Source organism: Gallus gallus, chromosome Z, assembly GCF_016699485.2.
Source record: "Gallus gallus isolate bGalGal1 chromosome Z, bGalGal1.mat.broiler.GRCg7b, whole genome shotgun sequence".
In the NCBI taxonomy this organism is placed as follows: domain Eukaryota; kingdom Metazoa; phylum Chordata; class Aves; order Galliformes; family Phasianidae; genus Gallus; species Gallus gallus.
This window is the reverse complement of record NC_052572.1, coordinates 1,858,955-1,877,112: the sequence shown is the minus strand read 5'-3', so window position 1 is coordinate 1,877,112 and position 18,158 is coordinate 1,858,955. Positions and strand designations below refer to the sequence as shown.

The 18,158-nt window shown below is 41.5% G+C and overlaps 1 protein-coding gene across 7 annotated transcripts in view; it reads right to left on the bottom strand.

Moving 5' to 3' along the window:
* The window catches only part of SMAD2 (SMAD family member 2), a 41,776-nt gene that overhangs the window by 8,718 nt on the left and 14,900 nt on the right, over nt 1–18,158 (bottom strand). For 4 of the 7 annotated variants that reach the window (NM_001396712.1, NM_204561.2, NM_001396710.1 and 1 more), the window contains exons 3-5: nt 5,662–5,751; nt 4,334–4,527; nt 3,550–3,684 (exon numbers count right to left, since the gene is read on the bottom strand). In NM_001396712.1, coding sequence (NP_001383641.1) covers nt 3,550–3,684; nt 4,334–4,527; nt 5,662–5,751 — 419 coding nt within the window. Of the gene's footprint in view, nt 1–3,549; nt 3,685–4,333; nt 4,528–4,782; nt 5,752–18,158 lie in introns of those variants that run through there. The other 3 variants (NM_001396713.1, NM_001396711.1, XM_046905191.1) reach the window with 2 other exon arrangements.

The following is an 18,158-nucleotide window of genomic DNA, read 5'->3' as shown; positions in this document are numbered from 1 at the left end:
AGATCAGACACCCTCCTACGCCTTAGAAGTTTTTAGATTTAAAGGTTATTTTCCAGCTTGGTCCCCATATCCATTTTTCTTCGGCACCTAAAAGTTGCTTTCACACATTAACAATAAGCGTATTATCTAATTAGTTATGATGCACATGTTCTATTTATTATGATACATCCCAAGTTCTATTGAAAAAAAAACATCTATTCTCATCACTAGCCTTCATGAAACATGGGAGTATCACAGACCAAAGTAAACTCAGCAACAAGTATAAAGCATTTTGATGCTAGAAAATGTCAAATTTCACAGAAATATCTTTAAAACCCAGGAGACTGTGGTTGTTCCTTCCCTCCATTCAAAATTACTTTGTAATCCAGATAATGTGCTAACCAACTACCTTTCAGGAAATAATTTTCTTTGAACTGGGCATGAGTCTTCTCTTCACTGAAGATAAAATGTCAATTTCTTTAGTGGAAGTGGTAAATGCTAACTGATCTCTACAATCACTTCAGAATTGTCTCTGAAACATCTAAGAGATTAAACATTTAATTACGTAGTACCAAACAGCAGGAACAAAGATAAAGAGTTCTGCCTCAGAATTAAAATCAAATAGTATCTACTATCATGTCAGAGATTTATAGAAGAAGAGTAAAAACAGAAGAAAGTCAGCAAGAGGAAACTTGATTAAATCACCAGATCAAATAAAAGTGAACCAAAAGAACTATTTTCAGTTCACTCTGTAAAGCTAGCACACTAAATGTAGGTATGAAAAAATTCAAATGGGAATTTAGAAGGAAAATCGAGGGAAATCTTTACTAGCAAGAACGACGACAAAAATCACACTTGTTTTGAACATTTTATAGAATTCATTGTGATAAACAGGACTCCACCCATCTTTTTGTTTTTTGTTAATAGTTAAGCCCACAGACATGGTAAAGGACAATAATAATTTCCAATCCAACCCACACTTCCAGTTTCCAGTTGCTAATCTGGGCTTTTTGGCACAGGTTATGCTCTATATCCACTCAGCCTGAACACAGACTCCCTCCAGTTATTAATACAATTCTAGGGTCAGAGGTGAGGAACAGCACAGCTGGAAATAAATTAACAATTCCTGGCCAGAAGTCTGGACACTGCAGCTCAAGCTGGAAGGGCCCTGAAGGCTATCCTACACCTCCACAGTCACCACCTGCCCAGAAAAAGCACACGAAGTACACACAGGTGGTGTCGATCTCTTTGTAGACCAATAGTATCACGACTGTAGTCTGGCCTCCTACTACAGAAAACGGCTCTCCAAACGAGGCTGTCAGACACAGAAGGCTTATCAGAACCTAGCTAAGAAGTAAAGATTAGCTATCAACATCAAACAAAGTGAGATTCAGATATGATTCTTGAATACAAGAGCAGAGTGTCAGTGACAAAGAGAAAGAGGTGAGGTGTGGTGAGCTGCATAAAGAAGTGAATATCATGTGAGCACCTGCAATCACCTTGAGCAGGCTTCTTGCAAACAGCTACCTAGAGTTCCCTGAGCTCATTTCCTGGATTTCCAAATGGTGCCTTTGCAGTAAGCTGTCCTCAAACACCATCAAAAGCCTTCAGACTCAGCCAAAATAGTATACGTAAATGAAGAAAGCAACATCAAGTTCCTGCATCTTGAATAGCTCTTTAAAAATCTTGTCACACAATCTTAGAATGGCTTAGTTTAGAAGGGATCTTAAAGATCACCCAATTCCAACCTCTTTATGTGGCAACAAATTTGGCACTGATTTAACAAAGGCGATCAAATTCATTGATCAATTTTCTTGGTTCTGTTTCAGCTTTCAGATAGATTTACAGGAAACACATGTAACATCCTGCATTAGACATGCAGATAAAATGTGTACATCACACATTTGAGCTTAAAGGCAGTCATTCCTCAGATCCAGTAAGGATGTGAATTATCAGCTTATTTCAGTACTGGGGTGCTGAAACATAATTGCCTTAAAACACTTATGAAAAAAAAATGGCAGCTTGGCTCAGTTTTATCTTTCTGGAAACTTCCTGAAGTAGCAGGAAACTGGGGGAACTACAGGCCAGTGAGCCTCACTTCTGTGCCTGGGAAGATCCAGGAGCAGATCCTCCTGGAAGACAGGTAAAGGGACACAAGGGATGCACAGGTGATCCAAGAAAGCTAGCACAACTTCACCAACAGAATGGTGCCTGACCCATTTGGTGGCCTTCTATGATGGAGTAATGGCATTGGTGGACAAACAGAAGAAAACTGATGTTATCTACCTGGACTTGTGCAAGGCCTTTGACATGGTCCTGCCTTATCTCTTAACTGGAGAGATATGGTTTTGAAGGCTAGACTATTCAGTGGATAAAGAACTGATTTGATGATCGCAGCCAGAGGGTTGTGGTCAGTGGCTCTGTGTACAGGTGGAAGTGGTGATGAGTGGTGTCCTCCAGGGGTCCGTCTTAGGACTGGCACTCTTTATCAGCGACACAGATAGTGGGATCAAGTGCACCCTCAGCAAGTTCGCAGACAACACCAAGCTGAGTGGTGCAGCTGATACAGCAGAAGAGACACCAGCCAGAGGGACCTTGGCAAGCTTGGAAGAAGGGCCCATGTAAACACAATCAGGTTCAACAAAGCCAAGTGCAAGATGTTACACTTGGGTTGGGGCAATCCCAGGTATGTATACAGACTGGGAGAAGGACTCCTCGAGAGTAGGTAAACCCTGACAAGGACAAGGGGTCCCAGTGGATGAAAAACTAAACATGAGCCAGCAGTAAGCATTTGCAGCTCAGAATGCCAACAGGATACTGAGCTGCATCAGAAGATGAGAGGCAGAAGGGTGAGGGAGGTGACTGTCCTTCTCTGCCTTTGTGAGGCCCCATCTGGTGTACTGTGTTCAGGTCTAGGGACTTCAACTCAGGAAAGATTATGGTCCAGAAAAGGGCCACAAGGATGATCAGAAGGCTGGAACAACTCTCCACAAGGACAGGACGAGGGAGTGGGGCTTTCTCAGTCCAGAAAGCTCCAAGGTGACTCATTATGGCCTTCCACTACTTAAAGGGAGGCTATGAACAGGAGGGAATATCTTTGAGGTTCCTTCCAACCCAAGCCATTCTATGATTCCACAGAACAGGAAATTGGGACAGGAAACAAAGGTCACTCTTCATATTTCAATAAGAATAGGAGCTTGTGTGTGCACTGTGGCAGTTGGGCATTGATTTTTTTTTTTTTGTCTTGGGGTGGGGAAGAAGCAAAAGAGGAGGAAGAATTCTTTATTAATTCAGTACCCTAATATTGAATACTAACAGCAAACCTGTATATACATTGTAGTAACAAATACACAAAGCAGACTTCAATCAATTATGAGCTGCAGACCAAAGAATTTTAAGTCAGTGTTTCATTTTCAGGTGTTCCATTGGAATTAATAAAGGAAATCAACAAGATTTAATTTATTGCTACATCTTTCAACTCATCTGATCACTTAGGAGGATGAAATTACCATCTTTACTCCACTGCCACAATGTTAAGCATACTGTTTACGCTGGGAGGTAAGAAAATACCTGGTATGTAATTGCTTTGTGGTTCAATCCCAGCTGGGAAATTAGTGTTCTCAGGAATGGAATGAGTGTAGTCATCAAGAGGAGGAAGCTCAGTTAGGATCTCAGTGTGCCGTGGCACTAGTACAGGAGGCAAGACTGGAAAAGAAAATGTCAAAGTATTAATAGGACCCTCCAAACTCACACTTCTATGAAGTGAGACAGAAGACAAATCTAAGCCTTCTAACAATTTCTTCAGGTGCGTCTCAGTACTACTAACACTGCAATTGTACTGCTAATTACTAGAACAAGCAGATTCTTCTTGAACATGACTAGTTCACATTAATGAGAATAGAAAATGAGAATGGTTCACTTTCATATTGGACCATCCTTAGAGAGCTGGAAATTGCTAGCACTACTGGAAGCATTTATCGAGGTGTTAAACACATTGATAAAGATTTTTCAGTATCTTTCCTATTAAAAATCTTCAGCAGATGGTATTCTCCAAACCTGTATCCTCAATCATCTTGCAGTTCTGGCATGAGAACACACCATCCTTCTCTATTTTTCATTTGAAATATTATGCTGAACAAGTTCGCAGAATCACAGAATCATTAAGGTTGGAAAAGACCACTAAAATCATCCAGTTCAACCATCAACCCATCATCAAAATGCCCCACTCACAGAACCATGAAAGCTGGAAAAGATCTTCAAGATCAGCAAGTCCAACCCCAACTCACCCCCATCCTAAACCACATCCCTCACATACACACAGACGGTGCTATAAAGCCAGAAGCAGTCCTCCTACCTGGTGTCTCCACTCTCTGGTAGTGGTATGGATTCACACACACTTCATCCTTTTTAAGATTAAAAGCATATTCACAGTTTTCAATTGCTTTAAGTTCATGGTGGCTGTGAAGATCCGGCCAGCGCCACAGGCGACAGTAGATGACATGCGGTAGTCCTTTACGATGCGACACCTGTAGTCGGCCATCGAGAGATCTACACGGGAAAGATGTTGAGAGGGATTTACAGGCTGCACACTGTCTCATAATCACTCAATCAACAGCGTACACACAAAGGAAGGGCAGTCTGCTCATTTTCAGAATTCAGCGGATGGACACTGCTAGTGACGTGTGTACTCTTGTTAAAATGCTTCAAGTGGGAGAAAAATGATGGTATCAAACAGCGTTAACTCATTTCTGAGCTGCTCAAATTATTGCCAGTGAATTTAGGGGTCATTAAAAGCCACTTTACCTCCAGCCAAGTATTTGGGATGATCGCTTCATACACATTTTTTAAATGCAGAAGACAGTTGTTGAAAGAAAAATCACACGCTTAACAGTCCCTTCAGTTTCTAAACCTCAAGGCTTTGCCATGGCATGGATGCTTTATGGCTTTAAGCTTAACAATTCCCTGGGGACTGCAAATCAGCCTCTAAGCAGTCAGCTGCCCAAGGGATCCACATGGCGGTGTGACTGTGATGCAACAAGTGTGAACACACATCTCACAGGGGCTGCACACTTTATCTTCTTGCTTTCCCCTGCCTTGCTACCAGCTGAAAACGTTTTGCTAGTTTTAAGACAGACTGCATATGCTTAACACAAATGCAGATGTTTATGATTGTTATGGGATGGGAGACAAACCTCAGTACACAAATCAAGCAATGTGATATGAAAAAATAAAGACCCTGCTCAGAATTTGCTCGCTGTTAACTACTGAAGAATTTACAAGCAGTTCTTTAGCAGCTCGTATTAGAGCCAATTAGTGAGATTTAACTGAAAGCTCATGGCATACAAAGCAGTTTAAACACTTTGTAAGATTAGGTCTAAAGAATTAAGTAGCCCAACATTGTTAATAGAAATACCAAATCCCATCAGAGCTTGCATTAACAAGTCTTCCCATTCTTTCAACTGGCGTGAAAAATGAATATTCCGCAATTAGGATTTCATTGGTCAAAACATCAGCTGAGAATACTTGGATTGCTAAACTGGCAAGCGAATGTCTTTAAATGCTGTACCGTGAGAGGCCTAAGAAGCATTTAGTCTATTTTACAGCTAAAGCATCCCATGACAGACCCTCCAAAGCCAATCCCTCCCACAAGGTTCTATGATGGAGAGAGGGCAGAATATTCACCTGGTTTGTTCAGAGAAGCTGTAAAGGCCTGTTGTGTCCCACTGATCTATCGTGTTTGGTGTACTCAGTCCCCAAATTTCAGAGCAAGTGCTGTGCATAAATTGAAAACAAAAACAAAAAATTGGTATGAATATGGAACGTGGTTATTCAAAACACCATGATGTCAAACATGGAGAAATGTACAGAGTACTTCCTTCCACATAGAAGATAGAGCACTGGTAGGCTTGCACTTGGATGGACGTCGCATGCTATATTTTCTATATGAAGGAGGCTATCAAAATGGAACGCGTGATTCGAGGTAAATGATCATGTTTTTAAAGGGTGAACAAATGCTGACTTTAAGTAGTTGATACAGCTGCAATGCTCTTTAAAACAGGCAAAACTTCCTCAGCCTAGCTCCTACCAAAATTCTCTCTTCAAGGGTCATTTCTAGGTTGGTTTCTTTTTTGTTTCTGTTTGCTTTTCAATATAAGCCGCCCTACAATTACAATCACAGGCCATGTGTATCTGGAACTGAACCATCACAGCCTGGCTCCAAGGTGCCACCATTCAGCCATCGCATTCTCCATGTATACTCTTATTTACTGCTTCTCCCAATACAGGAAAACTTGGTCTCTGAAGAAAAGCATATTGCAGTGATGCTTCTCACTAATTTCTGTGCGCTCCTTGATTAAATCACCGGTGTTATTTTTGTTATTTTCTACTGCATGCAAGATTTAAGCTTTACACAGATTTACAGTGTCGTACTTTAGGACCCAGCTACAGAACAACACAACTGTAATTGCGAAATCAAGCAGGAGGAAATGAGAGACAACTTTTGGAAACCGGTTCAGTGACAAGCACAGAAGTTCAAAAAAAGGAACCTCCAGTGACACAAGCACACGTTGAAAAGAGGCAATTGAGCAGATTGAGGCAATGCAAAGAACAGCAGAAGTGTATTAATGGGCAGCGTGTTCACAGAGGCATGGGCCCATCTCAGGTCCACCACAGACATGCTCTATGACCACTGAGAAATGACAATTTATTTTACACGAGTAACACACAGTGAGACTCAGAAATGGAGAAAACTTGGGCAACAAGCAACTTATAACCAGCAAAAAGCCAAAAATGTGGCTATTTCACCTTTGAAGTTAACAATCTCTGAAAAGCTTTATCAGAAAGAAAAGGACAAGAAGTTCACCCAACCTCAGATTTTAAAAAGAGGCTCTGCCTCTCTTTACCAACCCCAACTGATATGCTGTTCTTGTCAGCACTTCTAGCACAGATAACCACCACAATCCCATGGACACTTTATTAAAACATAAGTGTGGGCCACACAGAAAGGGAGGGGATGAGTCTGGTCCCCTTCCTGCGCGTCTCACACACTTCAATTAAATACCATCCCAGGGAGGGTGAGATGCTCTAAGACAATTCACAGCTCTCCAGAATCCCAGGGGGCAGAAGAGGGATAATGACCATCACTGCTTCAGCAGAGCCTGGCACCTCTGCTACTCCTAAGGTGCCTCAACCAGCACAGTGGGCTGCCAGCAGCCACACAAAGACTGGAATCATTGACCTGAAGGCACACAGGCAGCCTGTGAGACACCAGGGAACATCCCTGTGTCCTTAAATCTGCACCACTACTGCTTCTAAGACAATCATCACACACATTCAACTAGAAGAACAGTAAGTAGACACAGTGTGCTGCATTTAATTGACACAGGTATCTCTAGCAGCTTATTCCCTGGAGTAACAGATTCTTTAAACTAAACTGTGCTCAAAAGCTGATGCTGTCAAGATTCCACCTTCCCAAAACTGTGGGCTGTAAGCACCATGTGCCACACGGTTACTTCACAACAGAAAAAAAGAGGTTTTTAACCTCTGCTCTGTAAGTATTCGAACTGTCAAAGTTGATTTCATAGTCCAAAACCTATAAAAAGACAAACAGTACTCTGAAGTGACTCTGAAGGATGATGGAGGTATATCATAGGACCCAGGACACCATAGGGAAAGAAGGTGGTGAGGAAGCAAATGGGGGTGTTGGAAAAGAAGGTGCAGAATCACCTGATCAGCTAAAGAGCAAAACTGCTCCATAACCCTGCATTTTACAGTGCTGTCTCAGCACTTTACAATGCTGTCTTCTGGGACACATCTACCTGGGCTGCGATTAATACCAATGGCTTACTGGCTCATCTACACTAGGACTATATTCCAGGTCCAAAAATCCAAATACACTGCACAGCCTGCAGGAAATAGTCCTGTAGTTCAAAAATAGTTATCTCAGCATAGATTTGTGGTTCACTTAATGGCCTTTCTACTCTCCTGCTCACACAAAATATCCACTGCCTACAAGGTGCCAGGCCTCCACACACTGTGTCACCCAGCCAAGTAAACCAGGGCTCTTGTAAGGCACATACACATCCCAAAACCATTCTCCATCCACAGGGCTTCCATTAAAGTAAAGGGCTGCCTTTACTACACCTACACAGCGGGTTCATTCAAACACAAACAATAGACTCATGGAAAGCTGGTGGTTGCAAAGAAGGCAACTGCATTCTGAATGATATTTAAGCAATGACTAATGCCATATAAATGGAGGCACAGACTTGGGAAACAAAGGATTTGCACCCCCTTCAAAACAGGAGGTGTTCTCTCCTAAAAACTTACCTTTCTAAAGTGCCCTAAATCCCTTAGGAGATGTAGGTTTCCTTTAGTCCATGAAGGTTCTGGAAGAATAAAGGACTAACATAGGTACTTCTAAGGTAAATCTTGCCTGGAAACATCCCCAAGCCATGGACCAAGATTCTGTATTCTAGGAAGCAGCTAGCATCCCCAGCACGATGCCAGTTATGCCCTCCTACACCACTACCAGCTTGGTGAGCTGCCACCCACTGTGATCACATGCACTGAGAACTCTGCTGCAGCCACCCTGTCCTACAGGGAAGAGTTCAAGAGCACAGATGCACTGGATGCAGACAGCCCTGAAGGCAGTTGGCCACAGTGGTGGGGACACTATAAGGCATGTTGAATTTATGAGGAGGGAAGGAGCCAACACGTATCACCATTTCACCTTTAGGAAGCAGGCTGCCCTCACACTGCAGCCTTAAGCACACTTGAGGCTTTATGCTTTGCAAAACTGGGGTTTTTGGTTTAGAACACGCTGTATATTGCAGCATTGGTAAACCATCACTATTTCCAAAATATAATCTGCCTCCTGTAGCCAAGCGGGACTGAAGCCCTGTCTACACAGGAAAGATTTTACTATACTCCAAAGAAAAAAAAAAAAGCCTAAAGCTAGTTTATTTTGTCCCACAGGAGTGGACACTTTCATTGAAAGGAAGGTTTTCACCACTGCTCAAAACAATTTAACTGTTGACATAAACATCAACTATTCAAGTGCTAGGGAGTTTATTATTTCATCAATGTTTTCAGCACTGATTTAGATTAGCAAACAACAGCATTCTGTGGCCTCCAGCGCTCATGGCATGTCAGGACTGCTGCTCTGCAGACCCTACAAAGTTACTGCATTTATTTTTAAGGGATTTAAAGAATCAAACTGGCCTCATTCTCCAGGTGTTCTGAAGTTCTACGAGCAGGAAGATTATTTTCTAGAAGAGGGAGAAACACTCATAGCATACTCACAATTACTGACTGCTAACTCTTGAGATTTTCAGGGGAAAGTCAACATTCTAGCATCTATCTGGTTCAGCTGTTACACACTAACACCAGGACAATTCAGCCCCGCAATCCCAGTTTTGGGACTGATCACAGAAGAAAGGGTCAGGCTCATTGCTATGGGTGGAACCGGCCCTAATTCTGCCTGAAGCTTTCCCTAAAAGGAAAGGAGTTGGTGTTACAATCCTTTTTATCTGCTTATAAGGAGCAGCATCTCAGATGATATTCAACATTTCTGGCAAGAAGAATCTTTAATGTGGCTATCACTATGCAGCAGCACAGAGCATGCCTTCAGTTCTTCCATTTCATCATTTCCTCTAACAGGAAAATCCGAGCTCCAAAAAACCCTACTCTGGGCAAGAAATGACCTAAACAGCAGAAAGCTGCAGCAATACTTCACAATTCTGAGACCCACTGCCAAAACAGCTTCTCTTTATAAGACACAAAGTACTGACACATAGGAAAAAATGTGGGGGCAGGAAGAACCTAAATATCAAAGATAGGCAAAAATGTGTTTGCACTGCCTATGTGTATATATTACAGATAATGTTTCCAATCAGCACAAACCATCTAATTGGAATGTCTATAAGCCTACTAAAAACTGGACATTACTCCAAATAGAAATGAATTTTAAACCTGCACATAAAGAATAAACGTGGGACAGAAGTGGTTTGACCCACATTGTTTAAAGAAGAAAGTAATCATTGCTTACTTAATACATTATGCTCTAATCAGAGGAATCAAAATTTGTATCAAAATCCCTAATAATCAGCTGTAAGCCACAAAAGATCCAACAGTCTACAGCAACAGACAGACCATCCCTGAGCTGGAACACACTGGCTGAAGTTAAATCCTTTGTGTTTGCAGTATGGTCAGTGGCGAAGAACGTGGACCTATCCCTCCATGATCGCCTTGTACTTGCCCCAAGCACGTTTGCAAAACAGCTGATACAAGTGGGGATAAAGGTGGATAAAGGTCAAGTAGGTCTTCTCAATAATAGGACAGAAACCATGAACAAAGTAACCATCTTACCACTACAATTGTTCACAGCATTGGCAACCTCCAGCTGCTTTCGCTGTATGCAATGAAGTTCCTGCAGCAAGCGCATCAGATGCAAGCAAGGCAGAACCACTTCAGAGATGTTTACATATCAAGTAGCAGAATATAGAGAAGTTGTTAAATATTGTCACAACTCAAACATAACTGCAATTCCACTTTCCTCTCTGTAGCCTTGCAAAGCAACGGAGCAGCTGTTCAGGCATGGAGACTTGGGGAACTAACACAGCAGCTTTAGAAAATGGGGAAAAAAAAATCTGAAAAGCAGATTTCATCAAGCTAGTCAAAGCCAAAGTTACTCGGGAGTCACTACAGAATGATGTTGGACATTTATCTTCCATATTTATAAAGTACTAGCACTGAATCCTTTACAATTTTCTTAAATCAACGACATCATTCAGTATCTACATCCAATAATAAGTTTGGGAGTTCATGTTCAAGACCACCTTGACCATCTTCTTCCTGCACCTCATACTCACAAGTCTTGAGTTTTGCTATGTAAGATCTCACATCTAAGATACACAACACACAGAGCCAGAAAACAAGGACAGTTCTATTGACTGAGGCTTCTATTCAGCACTGGTGTAGCTGGATTGAAGTTGTACTCCTGTGAAGACACCATTCATTACTCCACTGATAGCACAAAAAGGATCAATTGGTGAATGAAAGCAAACCTTCCCTTTTATTGCAGTATTTTCTTCCTGATGACACTGGGGTTCATGAACCCATAAAGCTCAAAGAGAGGTATACAAAGCATACAGCAAACCTTTGGAATGAGGGCCTTGAACATAACAATAACCAGAAGATGGACCTGAAAGGCTGAGATGTAATAGAGATTGATCCAAATCATCAATTAGCAAGTTCCATGGCTTGTGTACAGTATTACATTCAGCACTCAAGACTGTTTCTATGAAATCTGCCTGACTGTGGTTTCCTCAAATCCACGTTTCAATTGAAAGTATGCAGAGCTGCTTCTGTATTCTGACCTGACCTATCTTTCCACACACTGGCAGCTTGCATAGAAGTCCTGATCTCTCTTTCTTGCTATAGAAAGTGTAAAGATTTGGGAATCTAGTATGAAATAATGATTTTTCTTCTAAGTGTCTGTTAGACAGATGAGCTAATCTCTTGGCTGAATAAAAAGCATAACTGAATTCTCCTTAAAAAAAAATAATCACACAAATCTGCAGTGCCACTCATCATTAAGAGGAGTTGGACAAGGCACTTTCACAGAGATCCATTCTGTGACAGACAATGGAATGGAGAAGAAAAGGAAGAAAAAAGATGGTGAGTTGTGTTGCAGGGCAGTGTTAACAACCACAGCAAGCAGATATGTGAATACAGGTAGGCAGACAGCAAACAGATACTCCCATGTTAACTGTAGGAAAAGGATATTAACTAATGTCTAAGAAGACCTGGGCTCCAAACAATGTAAAAACAATTCCATCCAATACAAAACACAGCATTTGAACTGTGGAAAACAACTGAAGTTACTTTCCTTATAAACGGATCCATATTAAAACATTAACACATCAAAATAACCAGAAAAGCAGGAGATGCAGGATACAATTCACTTCTCTAACACTATGGGAAAAAGAAAAAGCCACTGAACATCCACAGAGGATGCAAAGTGAAGGGGGAAAGTACTGAAGACCCTCTGTTATAGCTCAGCCTGTAGCTGCACATCACTCTGCTTAGGGCCAGAAGGTTGCTTCCTCAGTTCTGCAAAGTGCTAGTGTTCAGGACTGAGAAACAAAGGGTGTGAGCTACAGTGCAGGCTCACTTAGAGCCAACAGGGAACTGGCCATGGGCTATATGCAGGTGAGGCTGAAAACAGAGCACGAACAACCAGCCTGCGGAAACCAAGAGCTAACAGCTTTGCTGGGAAACCTGCCCTGCAGTTCCCTGCTCCAAGATAACATGACTGCACCCAGCAGCTGCAATTTATATCCGATTATCTCTGCAGCAGGCTTACTGGTGATAAGATGAAGCACAATGCTGATTTCTCCCTCTCAATTAAGTATTTCAAAAGCCACCAAAAAGAGACCACTGCAAGTCCCATAGACTAACCAGGCACTAACAAACAGACCAAGATATGGCTCCATAAGCTCTAGGGATGCAGTTCTGTGTGTTAAGATGGCACTCCCAAACTGCAGCCTTGAAACTCCTGCAATGCTTTCATTTGCAATGCTGCTATATCCAATAAAAGCTTTCTGATTGCTACATTATTTTGCTATTTATCATACTATCCTCAGAAATAAAAACACAGCACTCCACTGGGACAGAAGGCTGTAATTCTGAAATTCCCAGCACTGGAAGCAAGCACTGTGTTTGAATGAACTGGTATTAACAAAACTGTATTTCATCTGAAAACAATACACTGAAAAGCTTTTGTCAGGAAGTCCAGAGATATTCAAGACATCACATCCTAGAAGAGAGAAAGGATCCAAAGCCTGGAGTAAAGAAAGGCTATCCAGGCACACATGTTCTGAGAATGTCCATTAAGAAAAGATCCTTTCAGAGCTCCATGTAGCTAGTGAGGTGTTGCACCAGCTCAAGCATGCAGCTATGAAGCAAGTATGCTCAGCAACTCAGTTCAGCTGAGAAATGCCCATCTGTTCTCTAGTCTCATTATACCACACCTACTGAAAGAGGTGATTGAGCAATTCCTTTCTAATACTTAAAACTGTCACTGAATTGCTCCAACTACAGATGACTAGCACAGGACAGGAGCTATGTCAAACTAGTAAATACATCTTTCCTTCACAAGCTATGTAAGGAATGGACAACCTAGCAGGTTCATCTCAATTTCATTTCACACCATGTGTCCTCACCTTTTCATTTCTTTCGATAGCATTAAGAGCAATATCACACAGTGGCTTAAGAGGACACCCACTGCAACTTCACAGATAACTCCCTGCATCAACCTGAACAGGGATTAACACAGAGACAGACCTAAACAGAATCAAAGAGTGGCAAAGCACAAGCCATCTTTACAGGAAGCCATATCCATCATAACACTGGCTAATCTGCCCACAACAAGTTGTCCCGTTACCAGCTGATAGCATTCTCATAGCTCAGACTTTCAAAAGACATATACAGAGCTCAGCAAGCACATTTCAGGACTGGCCTCAAACAAGCATTTAAAGATGACGTTCATCTGAAGTTCTCCAACCACTGTTAGTCACTGCAGGTGCAGTGGAAGCTTCTGCTTTGGTACAGCTACCAAAGGCAAAGCCTAGTCATTGCTTTCCAGCAGCCTGCCACCCTCCAAGTGGGTGAGCAGCTGAGAGTGCTGCATGAGTGGGCTGTATGGTAACTGGTGGACATTAGAAAACCTGAAGATTTGACATTCTGATGAACTACCTCAAACCAGTGGGTATGTGGGATGGTGCTAACTCTACGGATTATGAATCCGTCTTCAGAAGACAAGAAAAGCGAACATGAGATGTGTTTTAAAGCACTCAATGCACAGAAGCCTCTTCATCATGCTGGAATGACTGCCACCACATTTACACCACTTGTGTGGGTACACCTAGAAGAAAATCAGTGTGAGAATATATTGATCTTAATCCAGACATGAGTATCTTTAGGAATGAGGAATATAAAAATTCAAAGAAAGACAGGTATTAGATAACTAAGGTCCACAGAACATGCAGAATTCTTAAGTAACTGGATTCAAATGAAGGTAAGACTTGAGCCATAAAGCAAGTACAGAGCAACATACAGAGAAAAGGAACCCAATAGTACCTGCGTGATGACTGCTACAGCAAATCTTGATGTACAAGTAAATATAAAAATTAACTGAAGTCAGACAATGGCACTGCCCTCACTCCCAGCAATACCTGTATTATACTACTAATAATAAAGAAAATTAATAACTATCAAGAAAAACCCATAAAGAGGCTTGAAGAAGTATCAATGATCAGGTACAGGAAAGCGTGTTTTGTTTCTTTTAAATGGATTTTGTTTGCTGAGACATTACATTGCCTGAAAGGTGAGTAAAGGCAAAAATCAAGAATGCAGCTTGACAGCCAAGGTGCCTAACTACTCCAGGGGCCAGAATGTGGGAATCCACATTAGATATTCATAACAGAAATCATAGAATCATTATGGCTGGAAAAAGCCTCTACGGTCCTCAAGTCCAACCATTGGGCCACCACCACCAGGCCCACTGAATTACGGCCCTAAAATGCAAGTATGCATGGGACAGATCCTGTAAAAGTAATATCAAAGCCTATTTATTGAGCTTCACTGCCTAAAGATAGACAAAAAGGAAGTATTACAGTTACAGACAAGTCCTGAAGTCTTAAGCATCTAGTTCATAATCCACACCCAGAACATGCAACTGAAGCTGATGCACACAAGCACTCTTGCCTCACATGCAATTGCTTAACAGCTGAAGTACTTTCCCAGGGCGTCCAATAATTTGCTCTTCCTCCTTCCACTTGTCAAGAGGCAACTCTTATTTACCACCATCCACCCTGTGTTGAAGGTGGCAGCTCTCTCCCTGTACCAAGGCAGCCAAAGATCAGAGATTAAAAGGCTCAAGAATATTAGCATGCAAGTAAAAACAGTTACGTGGCTTCCTGGTGCAAGGAGAGCTGGTTAAATCCTTCTCAAAAAGTGTGGGTGGTTGCTGGACAAAATACGAATCAGTTGCCACACAATAAGTAAAAGATCAAGCAGAGCATTACAGCATTTTTAAAGACTTGCCATCGATACAGTGTGCCACAGGGACAATACTGGCAGGTATTATCTCCTCCAACTATATCCATTTAATTGAAAGATAGAGGAGACAACAAAACATGGTTCTCTAGGTACTAATGGTGATTTGACAAGGCAATCTGCCAGACAGGTATTCAGGACAAATGCAAAACATCAGACACTCCATGTTTAGAGGAAAAAGGTATTTTCATTCTCATAATATATTCTCATATATTCGTTCATTCCACAAAGAAATCTCTAATGAATTCTTCGTGGAATTCATTAAAAGGGACACAGCTGAATTCTTCCCTTTATATGGCTCCTAAAATCATACTCAGTCCCCCTCACTGCCACAGAAGGGGAGATCCTTATTACAGAAGGACAGTAAAGAATAAGCTTTGGCAAGCAGATGCTGTGCTACTGCAGACTTACAAACACATGAATGCACAGAAGGTGCTCATGGAAAATGTATCTGGAGTCCTTGATAATAGCATTTGAGTGACCTGTTTAAGAGAAAAGACTTCTTCAACCAAGCACCAGAGAGTCAAGGGTTATTTCAGCACAACTTTCCATGATAAAGCTGAAAACCTCCCCATCAGTTGATAATACGCCTTCTTCACGTTCAAGATTTCAGAACTACAGTGTATGTTAAATTACTTTAAATATCAACAGAGGAACTCGACTTGAAGCCTCCCACAAAACTAAGAGGAAGTGAAGACCAGTTTTAGGATGGAACTCATCAATTTAACCAAGCAGTAACTTTAAGCATGCATTTAAGGAACACTGAGCAACAGCTTGTTTTGCACTGGGCTTTACCTACCCAGTCGGCTAGACAAGACAACCCAAGTACATGGAGATCCGGCCAGTTTCCTAAAAATTACAGGCAAAGGCTTCAAGCAAAGACCCTCAGTTCTGACCTACTGAAATGCACTTACACATTTCAGAATAAAAAGCCACCATTTGGGGAATCTTTTTCTAAACAAATGCTGAAGTCAGATCACTGTGCAGCACCCATCCAAGGGGATTTCCCCAAGCTCATTGTTCCTCTGCCAACTCTGAAGCACATGCAGTGAGATGTGAACCTGCTGTGGCTTCTGATTGTTCTCCTGTATCCTGCTGGTCTGCTGCAAACAATGCGGCATGACAGAAGCCAACAAGAGCTGTTTGTGATGAGAACACAGCATTGATACAGTTACCCTCACAAGTTTTCCGCTATTCCAGTGAATAGCTTAGCATAGACTTGGGCTGACCACAGCCCCAATTCCTTTATTGGAGAAAAAATAAATGGTATTTATGAGGTAATTTAGAGCTCAATACTGTCAATAAAGCACAGCCAACTTGTTCTGAAGTCACCAACACATCTTAATGGTAAGACAAGGTGCCAGACACAGGCATTATTCTTTTTGGTTACAGCTTCGTGCTGGGATCCACTAAGCAGGACAATGGGTGAAGCAATCACAGATAGCTATTTTCAATAAAATGCCCTCTGAACTTTATGGGTTCTTGAACCCCAGCATCAGCTTTTAACCTGGCATAAACATTTACTGGAATATAAATTCAATTTTAACATGTAATTTTTGATTCTGCCTCTTAACTATTTCTTCCTGTTTCTTACTACCCAAGCTATCTTCATGAGGACCAACAGTAACATGAAGCAAAGGAACTTCCAGAGATGCCAGCAAATTCTCACTTCCAAATTTGCTCTCCACATCAGTAATGCTGCATTAGGAACGATGTCTTATACTCAGAGTCTTTAACCAAACAATTCATTTTATGCCAGTGAAGAGGTGGCACTAATGCAAGCATAACAAAAGCTCTTTTTTACTTACACTGAAAAGTGACAGCAAATTAAAAGTTTACAAGGTTACACTGGGAAAAGCAGCAATGCTCAGATTAGAATCCACACCTTGAGCCTCCATACAGTATCAGTTAACACTAACAAGGTCCTCAAAACTCAGCAGTTCTTCCTCCTGACTCAAGGGGCAAGCTCCTTTAACTACAGAGCATTTTGCTACTGGCTGAGTATCTCGCACATCTGAATTCTCACAAGCTGATCTGACTCCAGTGACATGCCAATACTTTCTGCTTGGCACACCAACTCAGTAACAAATTATGTGGGTAAGCCATGTGACTTCCTGAGTTGCACGAGCTCGAAATTGGCAGCCCTGAGATTCTTTGTTCAATGCTCTAAGACTTTCTTTTTCAGGATGACATAAATATTATGAGACACTGCAGTTTGAGCTATGGCTAAAGCACAATTTGATCCAGCAATTCAGTCCTAAACACTGCCACAGCTGTGCAAAATTCAAAAGTAATATTTGAGTATATTTAATAAACCCTTACTCAACTACATGTGAACATAGTCATTACTCTTAATTGAAATTAACAGTGCCCTAGAAGGACAGTAAACATATATCTTCAAATTCTTCTTTTAAAGAGTGACTTACCTATGCTAGAACATACGCCATGCAGAAAGGAGTTTGGGAATGGCAGTGACACCACTCAACTCCAGGTCTTCCCCTGCTTTCAGCATCCCTGTAGCTGCCCTCTGCTACACTCTATCCATCCCAACCCACAATGGCTCCACTCAAAAAAAAGAGGACTACAAAACAGCACGGCTCAGTTCAGAAAAGATTTTCAGTAAGAAATGCTCCAAGTGCCAAGCTCATTGCAAAGAGGCTTCAAAGAGGTATTGGCATAAAGCTGGTTCCTGAAGACAAGAATACATATTGTGTAGTTATTCCACTCCCTTGAGTATGCATTTATAAATATACAGTTACAAGTATCAGTGCCAGACAAACTGGCACTTCCATGTAGCTGGATGCTTTCACAGGTGATCTGAAGTTGATCTGAACTGATAACTTCAGTTGATCTGAAGTTATTTTCTTTCATCAGCTGAAAGAAATAAAGGAATTTAGGAATGACCACCAGCAGGGCTTCAGTTATCTTGCCTTTTAAAGTTTAGTTTCAGGGAAAGACACCAAGTAAGCTGTCAAGGAAACATGTAACAATAGTTTTCACACAGCAGATGCAAGTAGTGTCACCAGTACTGCCTTACTATTTGTTTACTTCAGGTTTAG